At 52.4% G+C, this 19,641-nt stretch overlaps 1 protein-coding gene across 1 annotated transcript in view; it reads left to right on the top strand.

The window, feature by feature from the left end:
- Positions 1-19,641, top strand: part of PADI3 (peptidyl arginine deiminase 3) — a gene marked incomplete at both ends in the record, with an annotated part of 31,482 nt that overhangs the window by 2,453 nt on the left and 9,388 nt on the right. Inside the window, 10 exon segments of the mRNA XM_081215717.1 lie at positions 6,376-6,556; positions 8,945-9,011; positions 11,216-11,277; positions 12,283-12,366; positions 12,368-12,410; positions 13,442-13,567; positions 15,819-16,013; positions 16,100-16,232; positions 16,336-16,447; positions 18,330-18,437. Of these exon segments, the coding sequence (XP_081071843.1) occupies positions 6,376-6,556; positions 8,945-9,011; positions 11,216-11,277; positions 12,283-12,366; positions 12,368-12,410; positions 13,442-13,567; positions 15,819-16,013; positions 16,100-16,232; positions 16,336-16,447; positions 18,330-18,437 (1,111 nt within the window).

The following is a 19,641-nucleotide window of genomic DNA, read 5'->3' as shown; positions in this document are numbered from 1 at the left end:
CTACTCACTAGATGCCGGTAGCACACCCCCGACTTATGACAACCAAAAACATCTCTGGACGTTGCCAAGTGTGCCCTGGGGGGAAAATCACCCCTAGCTGAGAACCAGTGTCTCAGACTAAGATTTTAAAAATCTGGCTTCCCTGATGGCGCAGTGGTTGAGAATCTGCCTGCCAATGCAGGGTACACGGGTTCGAGCCCTGGTCTGGGAAGATCCCACATGCCACAGAGCAACTAGGCCCATGAGCCACAACTACTGAGCCTGCGCGTCTGGAGCCTGTGCTCCGCAACAAGAGAGACCCACGTACCGTGATGAAGAGTGGACCCCGCACAGAAACGAAGACCCAACACAGCCAAAAATAAAATAAATAAATAAATTAATTAATTAATTAAAAGAAAATTGGAGTGAACTTAGAAGCAGAGATGGGGTTTGTCCCAGGGCATTAGATGACAGGGAGTGAGGAGCTGGTCATGGGAGGGAACCAAGTCTGGAGCAAGCCCTCCAAGCTAGTAGGAGGAGCTAAAGCCCAGTTGAGGGTGGGTGGGCAGTGAGGAGTGGGAAGGGGATTCAGATGATCCTGAAGCAGGGGGCAGCCACAGAGTGGTGATGAGGGAGGAGGTGTACCCGTGCCGGCTGGCACCACCGCCTCCTCCAGGGTTGTGTGCCCATGGCTGCCTCGTGCCCTGGCTTCCTCACGCCCATGGGGCAGATGTGTCTCTAGTTTGACCTGCCCCAGGAGGCCCGGGGCTGGCTCCTTCCCTGCAGACCTTCCTAGAGGATGGAGGAAGGATTGGGGCCATGAGAGGCTAAGGCAGCAGTATCTTGGGCTGTTGTGGGTAGATGGGCCACTTTGGGGTTTGCAAAGGAGCTGTGGGTGGGACAGTCACAGGGTGGGGGATGGAGCCTCTGGCACCCTCACACGGGCGACTCTCGGGCCTCCAATGACCAGACCACACTGGGGATGGGGGAGAGCTCCTAGTTTGTTCTTTCACACATTCATCAAGTATTTCAAGTATTTTTTGGGGGGTCTAGTGCGTGCCAGGCATGGGGACACAATGGTGAACAAGCAGGTGTGGTCCCTGCCCTCTGAGAACCCTATCCTGCAGCTCTAGCAGAGGCTGGACCGCCTTGCAGGGGTGCTGTGGAAAAGATTCCTGTCTTGCAAGGGGAGGAGGACTGGACTAATTCTAAAGTCCCTTCCGGCTCGGAGATACAGTGATTTAGTAATCCTTGGTGCTCAGACTGTGGGCCAACAAGAGAAAGGGCACTGGGCGTGGTGGCTCAGTCCTGGCTCTGTGACCTAGCAGCTGTCTGACCTTGGGAAGGTCACTTAACCTCTCCAGTTGCTCTTTCTTTGTCTATAGAATGAAGGTCATCATAATATCAGCAATGATACTTAGAGGCTGCTCCATACCAGTCACTCCCCTAAAGGCTTAACATATGTTAACTAATGCTCACAACCATTCTGTGAGATGGGTACTGTCTTCATCCCCATTGCAGAGATGAGGAAACTGAGACACATAGAAGCTAAGTCACTTGCCCCATGTCACACAACCAGTGAGGAGAGGCAGAGCCAGGATGCAGCCCGAGCACTCTGGCCTTCACTTCAAAGGGCTATTGGGACGATTGAATGAGATTGTGCATGTAGCGCACGTAGGCGAAGGCTGGCATGTGAACATTCAATTATGGTAACTGCTACCATTATAACCACCATCATCATCATTTTTAGTATCCTTCCTGGCTCTCTAGACAGCCTCAAGCGTCCCCAAACCTGCCATCCACAAGATGGCTGGGGAACAAACTCTGAGCCATACTGAGAGAAGGAGGAAATGAGAAAAGAGAAATCAACACAGGCTGAGCAGTCAGGGCAGGCTTCCTGGAGAAAGGGCACCAACCAGAGCCTTGCAGGATGAGCAAGACCACTGGGGCTCTCTAATCACTAGTGGATTAAGCCCTGTCTTCCTTCCTTCCATTGAGTTGGAGATGGCCCAGACTTGGTAAGGGGGTTTTGCTTTCCTGAATAGGGATTCTTAAGGAGGAGGGTAAGGAAGGGTAATACACAGGTGTGCTGAGCCACGCACTGGAGGTGCAGCCAGGGTTGAGAACTGCTGCCCTAGCTGGAAGGGCAAACAGCTCACCCCTTGCTCAGCAGAGGTGGTCTAATAGAAAGAAAAGGCTTGGGGCACGGGGGGCCAGGAACCCTGAGTTTTGGCCCTATTTCTTTCACCCTTTGCTAGGTCATCTTGAGTAACTTTCTGCTCCTTCCTGGGCCTCAGTTTCCCCATATGTACTCTGAGGAGGTTGGCGTAGAAGAGTGGATTTCCAGCTCTGCTCATGGAGGCCTCTGAGCCTCCTCCCTGATTTGAGAAAGCACCTACCCTTCTGTCTCTACCAGATTTTGTTTGATGTAAAGCTCCAACCTGCCTGTGCAGAGAGCTGGGCTCTGGGAGGTGGACGCATCTTTAACTCTCATAACTATTTGGACTTTGTATAAAGTGTTTGTGTGACTGTCATTTTCCAAGGGCAGGAAGACGTAGAATTAAGGAGGGGTAGTGACTTCCTGAATTGTGTTCTGGTGGTGAGGCCAGTGCAGTCGGGGCTCTGGGAGCCTCACTGAAGAGGGAGGGGCAGCTGGTACCCAGAGCCTGAGCTGTGTGGGCCTTGGTCTCCTTGGCTCCTATGGGCCAACTTGCTGGGGACCTTGGTGGTCATCTTGTCAACTTTCCTGTTTTCAGCCACAAAGACCTTTGCTGTCAATTTCCCGGCTCTGAAATGTCTGATTTTGTTTTCCCAGAGGTGGAGGCCCTGAGCCCTTGAAGGGAGAGAGTGGGTTTCTGTTTGCAAGGGAGTGGGGACAGAGCTGGCTGTGAGTCCTGGCTCTGTCGCTCACCAGCTGTGTGACTCTGAGCAAGTTACCTGTCATCTCTGGGCCTCAGTTTTCTTATCTGTAAAGTGGGGGAAGTAGTACTGACATCCTATGACTAGGAGAGCCGTCTTCATCCCCTTGTCGCCACCATTATCCTCACCATCGAAGGGGTGGCACGACTCTAAAGGAAGACCTGACCTGTCTTGATTTCCAGGAGGGCATGAGCTCACATTGAGTCACTCCCACACTCCTGCAGGACTAGGGATCACTGTTTCTGAGACAGTCCATCCTTAGCCATGGTCCTCAGACTTCACTGGGCACCAGTGTGGCTTAAAATGCAGGTTCCTGAGCTCTGACTGCAGAACTTATGGTTCTGGAATCTGCATTTTCAACAGCTAGATCTGAAGTTGACCACTGTGAGGGTGACCAGCTGTCCCAATTTGCCCAAGACTTTCTAGGTTTTAGCATGGAATGTCCTGCACCCCAGGAAATGCCTCAGTCCCTGGCAAACCAGAATTGTTGGCCATTCCATCATGTTTTCCCCACTGTGCACCAGCTCCTAGGCTGGCTGTACCACTGGATCATTTGGGCCCTTAGGCTGGCTAGAAGGGCTCAGGGCTGGGGAGGGTCTTGGACTGTCCTACTCATTGGAAGAGGACGAGGCCCCCCAGCCACAAGTGCCCCCAGGACTGGGCTGGGGATGCTGTCTAGAGCAGCATGCCGCACTCGGGGTGGCCTGGCTGGAGGAAGAACTTCATCCACGTGAGCCTCTGGCCGCTTTCCCTGTCCTCCGGGAAATGGGGAATCCAGATCCTCCTGTACCTGATGCAGGCTGTCCTCCTAGAAGCCTCCCCTTTGATCTTCCTAACTCACGGCTGCATGATGGAGCATGAGCACTAGACTGGGAGTCTAGGGCTCTGTCTTCTAGTCTCTCCTCTTCTGGGCCTCAGTTTCCCCAGCAGTGAAATGAGGGCATGAGTTCAGGTGCCTCCAAATTTTACTCATCCCCAGTGTTTACTCACACTCCTTTCGTCTTCTCATCACCCCACTTTATAGATGTAGACACTGAGGCACAGGGAGGCCAAGTCACTCCCTCAAGGTCACACAGCTAGTGAGTGGTGGGGCTGGGATTTGAACCCAGGCTTCCTGCCCCCGGAGTCCACAGGCTTAACCACCTCGCCACGGTTCCACTGTGTTGTCTCTCCTGATCAGGAACCATCGCTGGCTTCCCATTACATAGGGGTGAAATGAAAATGAGCTCGTTGCAGCCTGAGTTTGCCCTTGACCTCCTAAGGCTCTGCAGTGGAAACCCCTTCCCCTTAGATGTGTCTCTTCCTTGTCCTCGGTTTACCTGCCTTCCTCCAGGAAGCCTTCCCCAGACACCCCAGTACACCCTCTCCAGCTGCTCCCATCCACCCATTTCCTGTGCCCTAATTTACCCTAGTAACCCCTTCCCCAGTCCTGGGCCGGTGGTTCTCCAAGACTTCCCCACCTATTATCACGCTTGAGCCTCACAATTGCCTGTGAGGTTGGCCCAGTAGGTGTCATTATCCCACTTTACAGGTGAGGTAACAGGCCCGGGGAGGCTAGGTGATTTGTTCAAGGTCACCTGGCTGATGGGCATCCCAGCCCAGTCTAGAATCTGACTCTTGACCTTGGTCCTGGCACTACCAAGCTCTCAGCTTCTTTTGGCCCCTCCTGGGCAGGGGCACTTCTATCTTCATCAGGGGTCCCCTGTGCCTCACACAAGGCCTGGGCCAGGGAGGTGCAGGGGAGCTGGGCTGTGATACCCCAAACCAGAGGCTGGGGCCTGGGAACTGGGCGGGCTTCGTACCAGGAGGACCATCCAAGACGCTCCGCTCTAGCTTGTGTTTGGGGGGAGGATGCTGGGGGCCCTTCGTACCCGGGTCTATCTCCATGAGTCTCTGTCTCTCGGTCTCTCCATATCTTTTCATGTCCCTTTATCGCTGTCTCTGTGTCCCCATGTCTCTCTATCCAGATTCTCACACACCCAGGGCATAATAGGACAGAGCCCTGGAAATTATAGCTTCGGGAGTAGGGTTGCCAGATAAAATCCAGGATGCCTAGTTAAATTTGAAATCCAGATGAACAATGAATAATTTTTTAGTGTAAGTATGTCCCAGATATTTCATGGGACATACTTATACTAAAACAATTGTTTGTTGTTTATCTGAAATTCAAGTCCGACTGAGTGTTCCGTATTTTATTAAATCTGGCAGCCCTGCTTGGAAGGAGACACAGGTGTGTCAGCCCCTCCCACCTGGTGAAGATACCTGGCAGGGCCAAGCACTGGAGTGGGGCCCGCCTGGTGGAGTACAGTTAGGCTTCATTTATTTCTCTTTTTTTAAAGGAAAGGCATGTTGAGAAGTGTCAGACTCATGCTGGCAGAGGAGTGAAGAGGGTGCTTTGGAGGAGGTCTGCTTTCTTCCACGTGGAGGCAGGGAAGGGAAAGGGCCTGGGTAGTGGTTGTGGCCAGCTGTGCAAGCTTGGGGAAGCCTCTTGCCCATCCTGAGTCTCAGTTTCCCCATGTTAAGTGGGAGTAATGATCCCCTCCTCCTGGGGCTGTGCTGAGGATTAGATGAGCTGATATTCGGAAAGTCTTAGCCAAGCCTGCCACGGTAAGTGTTCGGGGGATGGGAGACCTGGGGGTTATGATTACTGTTATTATTACTCTTGGGTAAGAATGTGGACTCAGGAGCCAGAAGGCCTGGGTTTGGACCCCAGTCCTGCCACTAACTAGCTCCATGACCTTGGACAGTTTACTTTAACCTCAGTTTCCCACCTGTAAAATGGGAGACAATAATAGTCGCTACCTCCTGGGGTTTTTGAGTGGATTACATGACATAAGGCACATAAAGAAACTCAAATAGGGCTGGCACCTAGCAAGGGCTCAACCAAAGTCAGCTACTGTTATCCCCCAGCTGGATGTGTGTGCTGCTTCCTCCAGGAAGCCTTCCGGTTCCTCTGGCCCACAGTGGTCTCTCCCTACATGGGATCCCACTGACCCCTGACCCCATCACCCTGAATCCCACCTGGCTGCCCTCGGCAGTGCTGTCCTCAGCTCCCTAGCCAGACTGAAGGCTCGGGGGCAGTGGGTGTATCTTCCTCAGCCCAGCAGTGCCAGCATGCACAGTAGGCACCCCACAGACAATCAGAGGATGAACAGACTGATTTCAAACAGGACACCCAGACTAGCTGGAGTCGGGGAAATGAGGTCCCAGGGCCACAGAACAGCATGGAATTTTTAACCCTACAATTAATGCCTGGAGAACTCACAAGGGAAATGTTAATGAACACAGAACCTTAGAATGTGAGAATGTTTATCTGTGTGTAAGGTCCAGGCTTGACTTCCAGGAGCTTGCTGTGAGAATCTGAGAGTCCTGGGGTAGTCAGGGAAGGCTTCCTGGAAGCAAGAGTTTGAGCCAGAGCTCAAGCATCTGAACAAGGGCTGCCCTCTAGCACTTACCATGGCTCCCTGTTCTTCCCAGGTCAGTACCTGAGGGAACAGAGATGTTTGAGGTCTACGGAACCTCCGGTGTGGACATCTACATCTCTCCTGGAGTGGAGAGGGACCGGGAACGTGCAGACACCAGGCGGTGGTGCTTTGATGCGGGGTTGCAGATCATCGTGGTCATGAACTCTCCCAGCAACGACCTCAATGACAGTCACGTAAGCAGGTCCCTTGGTCTGAGGGAGTGATGGGGAGGCAGTGATCTCACTCCACAAGGGCCCAGTGCCCTCTCTTTATCCAGAGTGCAGGGTAGCACAGTGGGTAAGCGCCTGGCCCTGGAGCCAGCCAGCTCTGCAACTTACAAGCACAAACTGTGGGTCTGCTGGTGAGTCACATCACCACTCTGGGCCTCAGTTCCCCCAACTGTAAAATGGGAATAATCATAGTACCTTCTGCCTAGTGTTGAACAGGAGCCAGCCTTTGCTCCTTCTCTTGCTTCCCAGGACCCCTTGTGAAGGGAGGAGTTGTCCTAGTTCTTCTGTGTCGGGCCTCAGTTTCCCCATCTGTAGGCTGAGGGTTGACTCGTGGTCTCTGATACTCTGAATGAGGGAGAGAAAGCAGAGGTGGGGGAGGGAAGCCACTGCCTGGGGAGACCCCTTTCCCCAGGGGCCTCACCTTCCCCTAACCCACTCTCTTCCCGACCCCCATTCACTTCTCACAGGCCGGATGCCTCCCCTTCCTCTCCTCTCTCTGCCCATTAAGTTTGAGTTTAACAAGACCCAGCTGGAGGCAGTGTTCTGGCCCCAGGGCAGGGGGGAATTTAAAAAGTGGGAGAAGTCAGGTGTCCCTTGACACAGGGCACAGGGGACGCCCCCTAAAGGGGTGATGGGAACCAGGCCTTGTCGTGTGGGTGGCAGGTCCCCACTCCAGGTCAGGAGCGATACTTTGGGAAACTGGCCTTTTAAGGAGCACTGACCATGCGCCTAGCCTGGGGCAGCCGTGACCTCCTCCAGCCCCGGCAGCAGCCCTGAGAGGCAGGGTCTGATCCCCATTTCACAGGTGGGGCCACCAAGGTTCACAGTGACTGTCCTGGAGCCACATAACTGATCAGTGGGAAGGCTAGAATTCAGGTGTCAGAGCTGCCCGACACCCGGGGATGGGCCCCCTCCATCACCCCCACATCTTTACCATCCATGTGTCTGAATTATCCTATCCAGGGAGTTCGTGAGGTAGGTGGGGCAGGACTCAACGAACCCATTTTACAGACAAGGAAACAGACCAAGAAGGGGCGTGGCTTACCTGAAGTCACATGATTAGTAAGTAGCAGAGTTGGTGAGAGTCAGGACAGAGGCCCCCGGAGCAGGGCAAGAGGACCAGCCATCCCGTGAGGGGCCGCTCCTGGGTGCCCTGCACTGAGCCAGAGGCTGTGTGGATACCTCACCATTCTGAGCTCCCTGGCACCGAGGACCGCAGGGACTGAGGAGGGTCATCAGAGTGTCCCCTACTTCCCCTCCCCGCCTTTGCCCGGGATCCAGGTAATTTTATGCCTGAGGTGAGCGTCATTGCTGGGGCTTGACACATGGGGATCAGTAACTGCAGGATTTAGGGACTCCCAGGACGGAGGGGTGAGGGGTCTCCATAAAATCCTGAACCTTCTGGCCGAGTTGAGAACATCAGAACCAAAAAGGGAAGGTCCAAGTGGAGGGTGGTGGGTCAAAGGGGTTTGATACATCAGCCTGGAATTGCTTTATCATCATCACCATCTTCAGCCTCACCTTTGACAGTTGCTGGGTGTGTGCTGTGAGCACTGTGTCAAGAAAGTCACGTGCTTTCCTTTTTTAATCCTCATAGCCTATAATCAGCCCTATGGAACTGTTATTATTCCCATTCTACAGCTGAGCAAATTGAGGCCCAGACAGGACAGTAACTTTTCCCAGGATATTCTCGCATGGTGGATCCAGAATCTGAGCCCAGGACATCTGACTCCAGAGCTCTGCACTGACTCTTACATCATAGCCCCTGCCCTCTAATAACAGTAGCTGGTACTTCTTGGGTATTTCCTATAAGGTTAGTCTTTTACATGGATCGTTTCAAATCTGCACTACAATCCTCTGAGGTAGGGATCTATATAAAGCCCATTTTGCAGATGAGGAAACTGAGGTAGCTCAGAAAGGTGAAGGGCCTCGGCCAAGGTCACAGAACCCAGAGGTGCTGGGCTCAAGTCTAGGCCTGTCTGAATCCCAGAGTTAAGAGAGTGTCCCTAAAGCCTGCCCAGTCCAAACTCCTCATTTTAGGAATGGTGAAACTGAGATCAAAAGGGGAGCAGGGGCTTGCCAAAAGCACACAGTAGTCATTGGCAGCACCCGGACACATGTCTCCATGGAATCCCTCACAAATTGTTCCCATTTTAAAGATAGGCCAACTGAGGCATGGAAAAATAAATGGCACAGAGAAGGCTAAAGGAAGAGCTGGGTTGGTAAACTCAACTTTAGTGCACAGAGTTTCCTGGGAACTCCTCCCCTCCTTGCCAGATCCCCCAAGACCTGTGTTTTGGGGCAGGGCTCTTGGCTTCAGCCAACTTGACCTTGGGGCCCATCTCTCTACAGGTTCAGATTTCCTACCATTCCGGCCAAGAGCCTCTGGCCTATGCGGTGCTCTACCTCACCTGTGTGGGTAAGTCCGGGGCCTCAGCCAACGGCAGTGTGAAATTGGTGCGGAGTTAAATATAGACCAACGGAACAAATAGAGAACCAGACACAGACCCATGCTCATGTGATTATCATGTGACACTCAATGAACTTGGAGCCCTACTTCGCACCATACTCCAAAATAAATTTCAGATGGGTTAAAAATCTCAAAGTGAAAGTCAGAATTTTAAAGCTTTTAGAAGAGAATATCTTTTCAACTTCAAAGCAGTCAGAAGTTTTCTTTAACAAGGCAAAACAAAAGCACAGGACTTTAGGGGCAAGATTGATAAATTAGACTGTATTAAAATTGAAAACTTCTGTACAATGGAAGACAAGTACAAAGCCAGACTATGGAGAAGAGCTTTGCAATGCATATAGCTGACTCAGTGCTTATAGGTAATGGAGAATGCCAATCAATAAGAAAGAAAAACCGAACAATGGAAATAGGCAAAACAACAACAACAATAACAACAAAAAACAAAAAAGAAAACCCCAGCAAACCACAGATGAGAAAAGCCCCAATCATCAGAACTCAAATGAAAAGATACTTATCTTAGCAGATACTTATCTGCGAAGGATGTGGAACTGGAAACTCCTTCTACCGGGAGTGGGGTTTGCGTTGGTACAAGCACTTGGAGAACAAGAAAGTTAGCAAGAAAGTTGAAAATGCTTTGTCTGCAGGAGGCGGTTTTAGAAGCAGAACTGCTGAGTTACAGGGAAGGTACATTTAAATTGTGATAGATATTGCCAAATGGCTCTTCGAAAAGACCATACCACGTTATACACCTGCCAACAGCAGGGAGTATGGGAGTGCCTTGCCGACACTGTACATTACCAGCCTTTTCCGTTTTTGGCCATTCTGAGAGGTCGCCGTCTTGTTGTTGCTTTAATTCGCCTCCCTTTAGTTAGGACTGAGGTTGGGGACCTCCCCGCCTCCTCTCCCTGAGCACACACCCACCCTTTTCTTTGGAAAATACGCATACAGCAAAGTACGTATGTATGTATGTGTGTGAGAGTATGGGTGTGAGTACACACACATTAAGAAATAGTTGCAAAGCAAACACCTGAGCAACCATTACCCAGGTTAAGAAATAGAACAGGGAACATGGCCAACACCCCAAAGTGCCCCCCGCCACCGAGCCCCTCTCTGATCAAAGCTCCCTCCTTCCCTTAGAGGTAACCACTACCTTGTGGTAAGTATTTCCTTGCTTTTCTTTATGTTTTTTTTTTTTTTTTTTTTTTTTTTTTTTTGCGGTATGCGGGCCTCTCACTGCTGTGGCCTCCGGATGCGCAGGCTCAGCGGCCATGGCTCACGGGCCCAGCCGCTCCGCGGCATGTGGGATCTTCCCGGACCAGGGCACGAACCCGTGTCCCCTGCATCGGCAGGTGGACTCTCAACCACTGCGCCACCAAGGGAAGCCCTTCTTTATGGTTTTATCATCTGAACAGGCACACCCAAATAATATAGTCTATTTTTGCCTATCTTTGAATTCTCTCTGGATGGAATCATACTGTACGTGTCCTTTGGAGTTGGGCTTGTTTTGCCCCATGTTAGGTTTGTGAGCTTCATGCACTTATTGCATGGTGGGTGGGTGTTTTTTCACATGTTTAAAAATCATTTCAAATTCTCTCTCTCTCTCTCCCTTGAAGGTTTCATTTGTATTGTAAAATCTCCCCCACTTTCTAGGGAGAAAGGTTAAGACAGTGGGATGGAGGCTGGGATTTAGGGAAAAGCTGAGGCTCAGAGAAGCCACATAGCCTGTAGGTGCCAGAGCCTAGATTCACATCCATGACTATCTAACACCAAAGTCCAGGCTCACTGCCCCATCCCAAGGAGACAAGGCAGCTTCATACAGACCAAGAATGTCCAGGGCAACCCGGGCACAGTGCAGGGTGTGCCCCAGACAGCGAGGGCTGTAGAGATGCAGGAGAGGGAGAGTTCAGGGAAGGCTTCCTGGAGGGGGCAGCATTTGACCTGGATCTTTGCTCTGACCCTGCTTCCTCTCCAAGGCCTCTTTTCCCAGCCCAGGGAGGGAGGCTCCAGATGCTCCCACCTCTGGGCAGTGTCTCCTTGGAAATGACTTCCATTTGCCAGATGGGCCAAGACCGAGGCTAAAATGTGGAGGCCATAGGCCTGTGCTGGGCCCCTGGAAACACTGTCGTGACTTACCTTCTTCCCTCTCCTTGCAGATATCACCCTGGATTGTGACCTGAACTGTGAAGGCAGACAGGATAGGGGCTTTGTGGACAAGGTAGTGAAGGCAGACAGGATAGGGGCTTTGTGGACAAGGTAGGCTATCTCTGGGCCCAGAAAGGGGCATGGAGTTTGGAGCTGCTCTAGGCTGGGTTAAGAGGAGGGAGACCATTATAGGTATCCCCCTGCCTCCCAGCTGATGTCAAGGCCAGTGGAGCCAGATAGGAACCAGGCGTGGCTGGGGATCTTCTGGGAGAAAAACCATCACCAAGAGTTTTCAAGCACACATGTGCCCAGCCCTGGGCTAGGCCTTCCTTTCTGGGGAAAAGTCCTTCTGGATTTTCAATCTAGGTTGAGGGTTGGCAAACTTTTTCTGTAAGAGCAAGATAGTAAATATTTTAGGCTTTGTGAGTCATCCTGTCTCTCTTGCAATTACTTGATTCTGCCATTGTAGGATGAAAGAGATAGTCAGTACAGAAACAAATGGATGTGACAATGTTCCAATAAAACTTTATTTAAAAAAACAGGTAGTGGCCAGATTTGGCCCAGGGGCAGTAGTATGCTGACCCCCTAATCTAGGTGAAGAGGGAAATCTACCAAGGCTGAAACTATAAAAGAACTTTGGGCTGAATTGTGGTGGCGCTTAATGCATTGGGAGTTCAGAGAAGGGCAAGGTGGGCTTTGTGAGCAAGAAAGACTTCCCTTGAAGTCCACCCGCGCTGGGCTCCAAAGTGCTGCAAGAGGGAGGGCATTTCAGGTGGAGGGAACAGCAGGAGCTAAGGCCTGGAGGAAGGAATGGATCTTCTCAGGAAGTTGCCTCTTGGAAAGAGGATGTTGGCTGGAGACATAACACAGGCAGCCATGAGAGACAGCTGTGTCGTTTGAACTTGATGGCGTGGGCAGTAGGGAGCTATTGCCGTTTCTTGAGCAGGAGTGGACCTATCATCACAGGGCAGGGTGAAGAGGAAGGGATGGGGTTAGGAGGCTGGCCAGGAGGTTGCTGAGGAGGGAGGCACAGGTCTGGTCTGAGCCCCCGTCATCAGCTGTGCTTTGCCATTGGCAGTGGCAGTGGGTCTGGGGATCTAGTGGGTATGGAGCCATCCTGCTGGTGAACTGTGACAGAGACAATCTGAACTGTGATGACCAGGCACGTGCGCTGCCTGCAAGACGAGGCGGGCACCGGGGCAGCCTGTGTCCCTGGGTTTCCAGGGTCACTGCTCAGCTACCCTGCAGGGATTCTGACCCACACAGGCAGCTCTGAAGGCAGAGCTCAGGTCCAGAGTTTCAGCTCCCAGACACACCTTGATGTTCCTTAAAACCTGTCTCAGGCTGGCAGCTGCCTCTCCCCATCCTCAGGGCCAGCGGGCACTCGCATGCTGGGGCAGAGCTCTGGAAAGGAGCTGACTCACCTTTCTCTCCCTCCAGGGAAGTAGAGGGTGCTAACATTATTTGAGCACCCGCCATATGCCAGACTCTACCCAGATTCTCGTTTAACCATCAAAGCAGGAGGGCAACATCACCCCAATTTAGAGACAAGGACGTTGAGGCTCAGAGGTCAGGAGATCCCCAAAGTCACTCAGCCAGTCTGTGGCAGGTCCAAGTCCTCCTATTCCAACCCGAAATCAGGCCTCTTCCTCCTCCCTGGCATTGCTGGTCTGGGTTTCAGAGATGCCCCACGTTTAAGTCCATCCTGAACCACATGCACAGCCCCGTGAAGGATGCTGCAGCATCCTTGGTGTGGGCCAGGGGCTTCACACATGAGATGCCCATGCTACTCTAAAAGTTGGCATGATTGTTTTGGAGACAGGAAGGCTGAGGCTTTGGGGCAGGGAGGGGCTGGCCCAGGGCAGCAGCGAGCGATCCTGGGACTGAGACAGGGGCCTTCACCTTCGTGCCGCCCACCTTCGTACCCCACATGCTTCTCCTGCACACCTGTCGTGTGCCAGGCACCGGGCTGGCCGCTCTATACTTCCTGGTTCTCTGGGCAGATGAGGAAACCGAGGCTCAGAGAGGGTAGGAAGTAGCTCACCATGTCACATGCTTACAGCCATCTTCGTGGTTTGTTCCTGATGGCTCCCAGTGCTTCCACAAGCTGGGCAGAGCTGGGGCTCAGAGACGCCCAGGTCTTGGCACCCTCTGCCCTGGGGAGGGCACGGGCAGGAGTCGGAGGGGCTGGGGTGTTGGAGGCCCCCTGAATTGCCGCCCTGTGTCTGGCTCCCCAGACCTGGAAGATATGGCCGTCATGGTCCTGGGGATCCAAGGCCCCGCCGCCCTTTTCGACGACCACAGACTTATCCTCCACACCTCCAGCTGTGACGCCAAGTGGGCACGGGTCTTCCATGCCTGCGGTGAGTTCATGCCCATCCTGCCCTGCCAGGGGGGGCCTCAGTTTCCCCACCTGGGGTGAGACGGCAGGCTCTGCTTTGGCTCCTGGGCTGCCTTGGGGGTCAGAGGAAGAAGAGTCAGATGAGAGAGTTCCAGAACCGGTCGGCTGGCATCTCTGGCACAGCCGTGCCTCAGGTGGTTTTATTGGATGACTGAATTTTTAAAATATGTTCTAGGGGCTTCCCTAGTGGCGCAGTGGTTGAGAATCTGCCTGCTAATGCAGGGGACACGGGTTCGAGCCCTGATCTGGGAAGATCCCACATGCTGCGGAGCAACTGGGTCTGTGAGCCACAACTACTGAGCCTGTGTGTCTGGAGCTTGTGCTCTGCAACAAGAGAGGCCGCGATAGTGAGAGGCACAGGCACCGCGATGAAGAGTAGCCCCCACTCGCCGCAACTAGAGAAAGCCCTCGCACAGAAACGAAGACCCAACACAGCCCTAAATAAATAAATAAATAAATTTATTAAAAAATTAAATATATGTTCTAAGCACATTTATAAATTTTTATTATCAAAACTTTCAGGGGTTTCCCTGGTGGCGCAGTGGTTGAGAGTCCGCCTGCTGATGCAGGGGACAAGAGTTCGTGCCCCGGTCCGGGAGGATCCCACATGCTGCGGAGCAGCTGGGGCCGTGAGCCATGGCCGCTGAGCCTGCATGTCTGGAGCCTGTGCTCCGCCACGGGAGAGGCCACAGCAGTGAGAGGCCCGCGTACCGAAAAAAAAAACCAAAAAAACAAAAAAACAAAAAAAAACTTTCAAACATCCACAAAAGTAAAGAGAACGGTGTAATGAACCCCCATGTGCCACCCACTCAGATTCAACAGTGATCACTATTTTGCCTCTCTTACTTCATCTATCCTTTTCGGTTTGCTGAAGTATTTTAAAGCCAGTCCCAGACACCCTGGCTGTCTGCCTCTATAATAATTCAGTCTGTATTTCCCCGCCCCCCCCAAAAAAGACCCTCCGAACTATTGCTTTACATAGCCACAATTCCATTATCACAAATAAAAGTATGTAATATAAAAATTTTTTACATTTTAAAAATACAAATGTATACAGGTAATAATATGGTCATTTAAAAAATATTGAAGTATGTAAAATAAAAAATGAGAGTTTGCTATCCCTACCCCAAAACCTGACTCTTAAAATATGTTCACTGTTAACAATCTGGCATGTGTTCTTCCCGACTTTTCTCTATGCGCACTAGATGAGCATGGTGTGTGTGTGTGCATGGTGTGTGGGTGCGTGCGTGTGTGTGTGTACATACTCTGCTTTCCAAATGGTTTCTCTCATTGAGTTATGCATCCTACACATCTCCCTGTGTGTTTATTTAGCTGTGCTTCACTCTCCTCCACAGCTGCATCGTCTTCCAAAGCATGGAGGTGCTGTAAATTATCTGGTCCCCTGAAGACACAGTTTTTGCAGTGTTCTGATTTTACAACAATCTAGGTTCCTGGCGGGCAGGGACCTTGCTCACGGCCACATCCTGAGTCCAGAACTATGCCTCCTAGGTGCATAGTAGGCGCTCAGTAAATATTTATTCAATGAATGAATAATTAACCAGTGAACACGCTTGTAATGGATTTTTTAGGAAAGATACCTAGCCATGGAATTGCTGGTTAGGGGTAAACATTACCTTCTTTTTCTTTTTCTTTTAATAAATTTATTTATTTACTTACTTTTGGCTGTGTTGGGTCTTCGTTGCTGTGCGCGGGCTTTCTCTAGTTGTGGTGAGTGAGGGCTACTCTTCATTGCGGTGCGCGGGCTTCTCATTGCGGTGACATCTCTTGTTGCAGAGCAGGGGCTCTAGGCACACGGGCTTCAGTAGTTGTGGCATATGGGCTCAGTAGTTGTGGTTCATGGGCTCTAGAGCGCAGGCTCAGTGGCTGTGGCGCACGGGCTTCATTGCTCCGCGACATATGGGATCTTCCCGGACCAGGGCTCGAACCCGTGTCCCCTGCATTGGCAGGCGGATTCTTAACCTCTGCGCCACCGGGGTAGTCCCAACATTACCTTCTTAGATGCCACCAAATTGCCCTCTGAAAGATCTGAGCACTGATCTTAGAAAGGAATGCACTCCCTTGCCCTCACCCAGGCTTGCCCATGCCAGTTATTAAGCATCTTTCTCTCCTTTGCCAGTGGGAGGTGAGAGGCACAAGCTGTTGTCTGGCTTCCATTTTGTTGGTGAGGCTGCACAGCCCTTCCTGCTCCCCAGGCCCGCTCGGGAGCCACGGCCACCCCTCCTGCCCCCTCCCGGGTCCCGAGGACTCATGCGAGGCTTACAGGCACGTGCTGGGCCAGAACAAGGTGTGGTACCAGGTGCCCCGCTTCCACCGGGACGAGGAGTGCTTCTTCGTAGAGGGCCTCTCCTTCCCTGACGCTGGCATGAAAGATCCCGACCACCCCGCTGGTGCCTCCCTAGAAACTAAGGAGCAAGCGGCTTGCTCAAGTCCACGGTGGTCCTTGAACCATCCAGGCTCTGGACCCTGAGGCCAGTTTCTTTTCCCTCTGGTCTTCCCCTGCAGGATTTCTCTGAATCCCCCATCTTCACTGACACCGTGGTGTTCTGTGTGGTGCCCTGGATTATGACGCCCAGCACCCTGCCGCCCCTGGAGGTGTACTTGTGCCGGTGAGTCCGGGGGGTGCTGGGTGTCCTTCTGACCCTGGTGGCCCCTCTCTCCACCCCCAGGCCCGGCTCTGTCCTGAGCCACTCTCCCTGGGCTTGTCTGCAGTGTGAGGAACAACACGTGTTTTGTGGATGCAGCGGCGGAGATGGCCAGGAGGGCCGGCTGCAAGCTGACCATCTGCCCACAGGCCGAGAACCGCAAAGACCGCTGGATCCAGGTACCACGGCCGCCGGGCAGCAACTCACCCGACACTGGCCTGGAGGGAGAGGCTGGCCTATCCCAACACGGGTGCTGCTGGGAATATCCAGGAGGAACGGGGCTGTGCTCGTCCTCCCCAGGGCACTGCTCTTTCTAATTCTAGACCTAGAGCTCTCCCCTTCTCTCCAGAACCTTCTGGAGGCTCAAGCACACTGACATTGAATTTGACATCCATTCACCCATAGGATCTGGCATAGGCACTGGGCTGAACCGGAAGGGGATGGCAGAGGTGCAGGGCACACGCTCCTTGCCCTCACCAACCTGGCCCAGTGGTTCTCCATGGAAGGTGATTTTGTCCCCCCAGGGGACATTTGGCGGCATCTGGAGACACTTGGTTGTTACACTGAGAGAGGTGGTGCTATTGGCTTCCAGTGCATAGAGACCAAGGATGCTGCTAGACATCCTGCAGTGCACAGGACGGCCTCCACGACAAAAAATTATCTGGTCCCAAGTGTCAAGAGTGCCGAGGCTAGAAGCCCTGATGTAGAGAATGATTGCGACAGAAATCCAACAGTCTAAGATGTAGCAGTGGTGCTGGCAAAGTGCCGGCAGGGTTTGGAGGCATGTGTCGTCACCTCTGTCTGGGGGATTAGTGAAGATTGCCTGGAGGGGGCATCTGAGCTGGACCAGGTTTGGCGAGTGGATAATGATTTGTGTCGTTTATCGAGCACTCACGGCTGGCCGTGTGTAGCATCATTTCATCTTCCTGACAATGCCTTGTCCATAAAGAAGGAGCTCTCATGGGAGCAAACGCCTAGGGCCACAGATCTGGTAAGGGCTGTGCTGAGACTCAATGGACGGTGGTCCTGGCAGAAGACTGGTATGTGCAAAGGACCAGAGGTGGGAGGCATGAGAAGAGATGTCACCTATTCTCTTTGGCCAGGGCCCAGTTTCTTTGAAGGGCAAGAGTTGAGGTAGGAAGCCTTGAAGGCCAAGCTAAGAAGCTTTCATTTCAACTGGAGGTTCATCCAGTGAGGTGGCTCAGAGCAGGACTCTGGAGCCAGACAGGCTGGGTTTGGATCCTGGCTAGGCTGAGGGCTAGCTGTGTGCCCTTGGACAAATAACTAGATCTCTCTGTTCCTCACTTTCCTCATCGGTGATATGGGGTAATCATGGCACCTCCACATAGGCGTGTCATGAGGACTGATGGAGCTAATATTTGTAAGAGCTTAGGGCAGGGCCGGGCCCATAATCGTGAGCTTCTTGTTGGATACATAGTTCATCAGTGATGGGTCATCTTTGCCTCCGGAACCAGAGGGCTCAGGATTGACCTGGGTGTGTTTACGTGTTTGAAAAGGAGGCCTGGGGCTTCCCTGGAGGTCCAGTGGTTAGGACTCCGAGCTTCCACTGCAGGGGGCGTGGGTTTGATCCCTTGTCGGGGAACTAAGATCCCGCATGCCACGTGCAGCGTGGCAGAAAAAAAGAAAACGAGGCAGATCTGTACCTCCTCAGGTCCCCTCAGCCCTGTCCAGCCGTCAATCCCTCATGACCACGTGCGGAGGGCAGATGTGCTGGCTGATGCCCAGCAGCCTGTTTGTCCATCACAGGCCACCTGAACCCGTCTCTGTATCCACTCTGCCCTGACCCAGCACAGGGACAACCCCAAGGCCATGTTATCGTTCATTCCTGACCTGTCTTGCTGTGTGACCCTAGGCAGGTGGACCCCCTCTCTGAGCCTCCAGGCCCTCCTCCAGCTAGCAGACATCATGGCCCCTCCCCACCAAGGGCAAAGCAGGCCTGAGGCAGAGAACTCCCGTGAACAGTCTTCCCCAAGGTGCTGAGTGCCAGGCAAGCAGGGGAAGCTGTGGACCGTCCACAGCTGGCGTCTCTCATGTTTGCAGGATGCAGTGGAGCTGGGCTACATTCAGGCACCGCACAAGACCTTCCCAGTAGTCTTTGACTCCCCCAGGAATGGAGAACTGCAGGACTTCCCTTACAAAAGAATCCTGGTGAGTGGTCAAGGCCACAGCCTAGGCCTGAGGGCTGAGAGACATTACCCCAAGGACCAGACTGGGAACTATGTTCTTTTTTTTTTTTTTTTTTAATATATTTATTTATTTATTTATTTATTTATTTATTTATTTATTTATTTATTTATTTATTTATTTATTTATGGCTGTGTTGGGTCTTCTTTTCTGTGCCAGGGCTTTCTCTAGCTGCGGCGAGCGGGGGCCACCCTTCATCGCGGTGCGCTGACCTCTCACTGTTCTGGCCTCTCCCGTTGCGGAGCACGGGCTCCAGATGCGCAGGCTCAGTAGTTGTGGCTCATGGGCCCAGCTGCTCCGCGGCATGTGGGATCCTCCTGGACCAGGGCTCGAACCCGCGTCCCCTGCATCGGTAGGCAGATTCTCAACCACTGCGCCACCAGGGAAGCCCCAGACTGGGAACTATGTTCTTTAGGGCCAGGAGTAGAGTTACCAGATAACATAGGAGATGCCCAGTTAAAGCTGAATTTCAGCTACACAGTGAGTAACTTTTAGTATAAGTATGTCCCATGCAATGTATGGGACATACTTATACTAAAAATATATTTGTTGTTTATCTAATATTCAAATTGAACTGGGCATTCTGTATCTTTTTTTTTTTTTTTTTTTTTGCGGTACGCGGGCCTCTCACTGTCGTGGCCTCTCCCGTTGCGGAGCACAGCCTCCGGATGCGCAGGCTCAGCGGCCATGGCTCACGGGCCCAGCCGCTCTGCAGCATGTGGGATCCTCCCGGACCGGGGCACGAACCCGTGTCCCCTGCGTCGGCAGGCGGACTCTCAACCACTGCACTACCAGGGAAGCCCAGCATCCTGTATCTTTTTTTACTAAATCTGGCAGCCCGAGATGGGGAGGGGAGGCAGGACAGTGCAGCTGTTAAGAACATAGGCTTTGGAGTCAGACAGCCTGGCTCTGTCACTCACATGCTGTGTGAACTTGCATGAATAATTTCCCCTCTCTGAGCCTCAGTTTCCTCATCAGTAAAAATATGTTAGCCCTGGCCTCACAGGTGTTTGTGAGGCTTCTCCATGCCTACATGAAGAAAGCATACAACATAGTTTGCTCGTATGATTATTGGTAATAAAGAGGGTGTCTTCAAATGAACTTATCTATGAAACAGAAACAGATGCAACAGACTTGTGGTTGCCAAAGAGGAGGGGGAGTGGGGGAG

This window comes from Mesoplodon bidens (genome assembly GCF_964165515.1).
Source record: "Mesoplodon bidens genome assembly, chromosome: 2".
NCBI classification, from domain to species: Eukaryota; Metazoa; Chordata; class Mammalia; order Artiodactyla; family Ziphiidae; genus Mesoplodon; species Mesoplodon bidens.
This window is presented reverse-complemented; position numbering and strand designations above follow the sequence as displayed.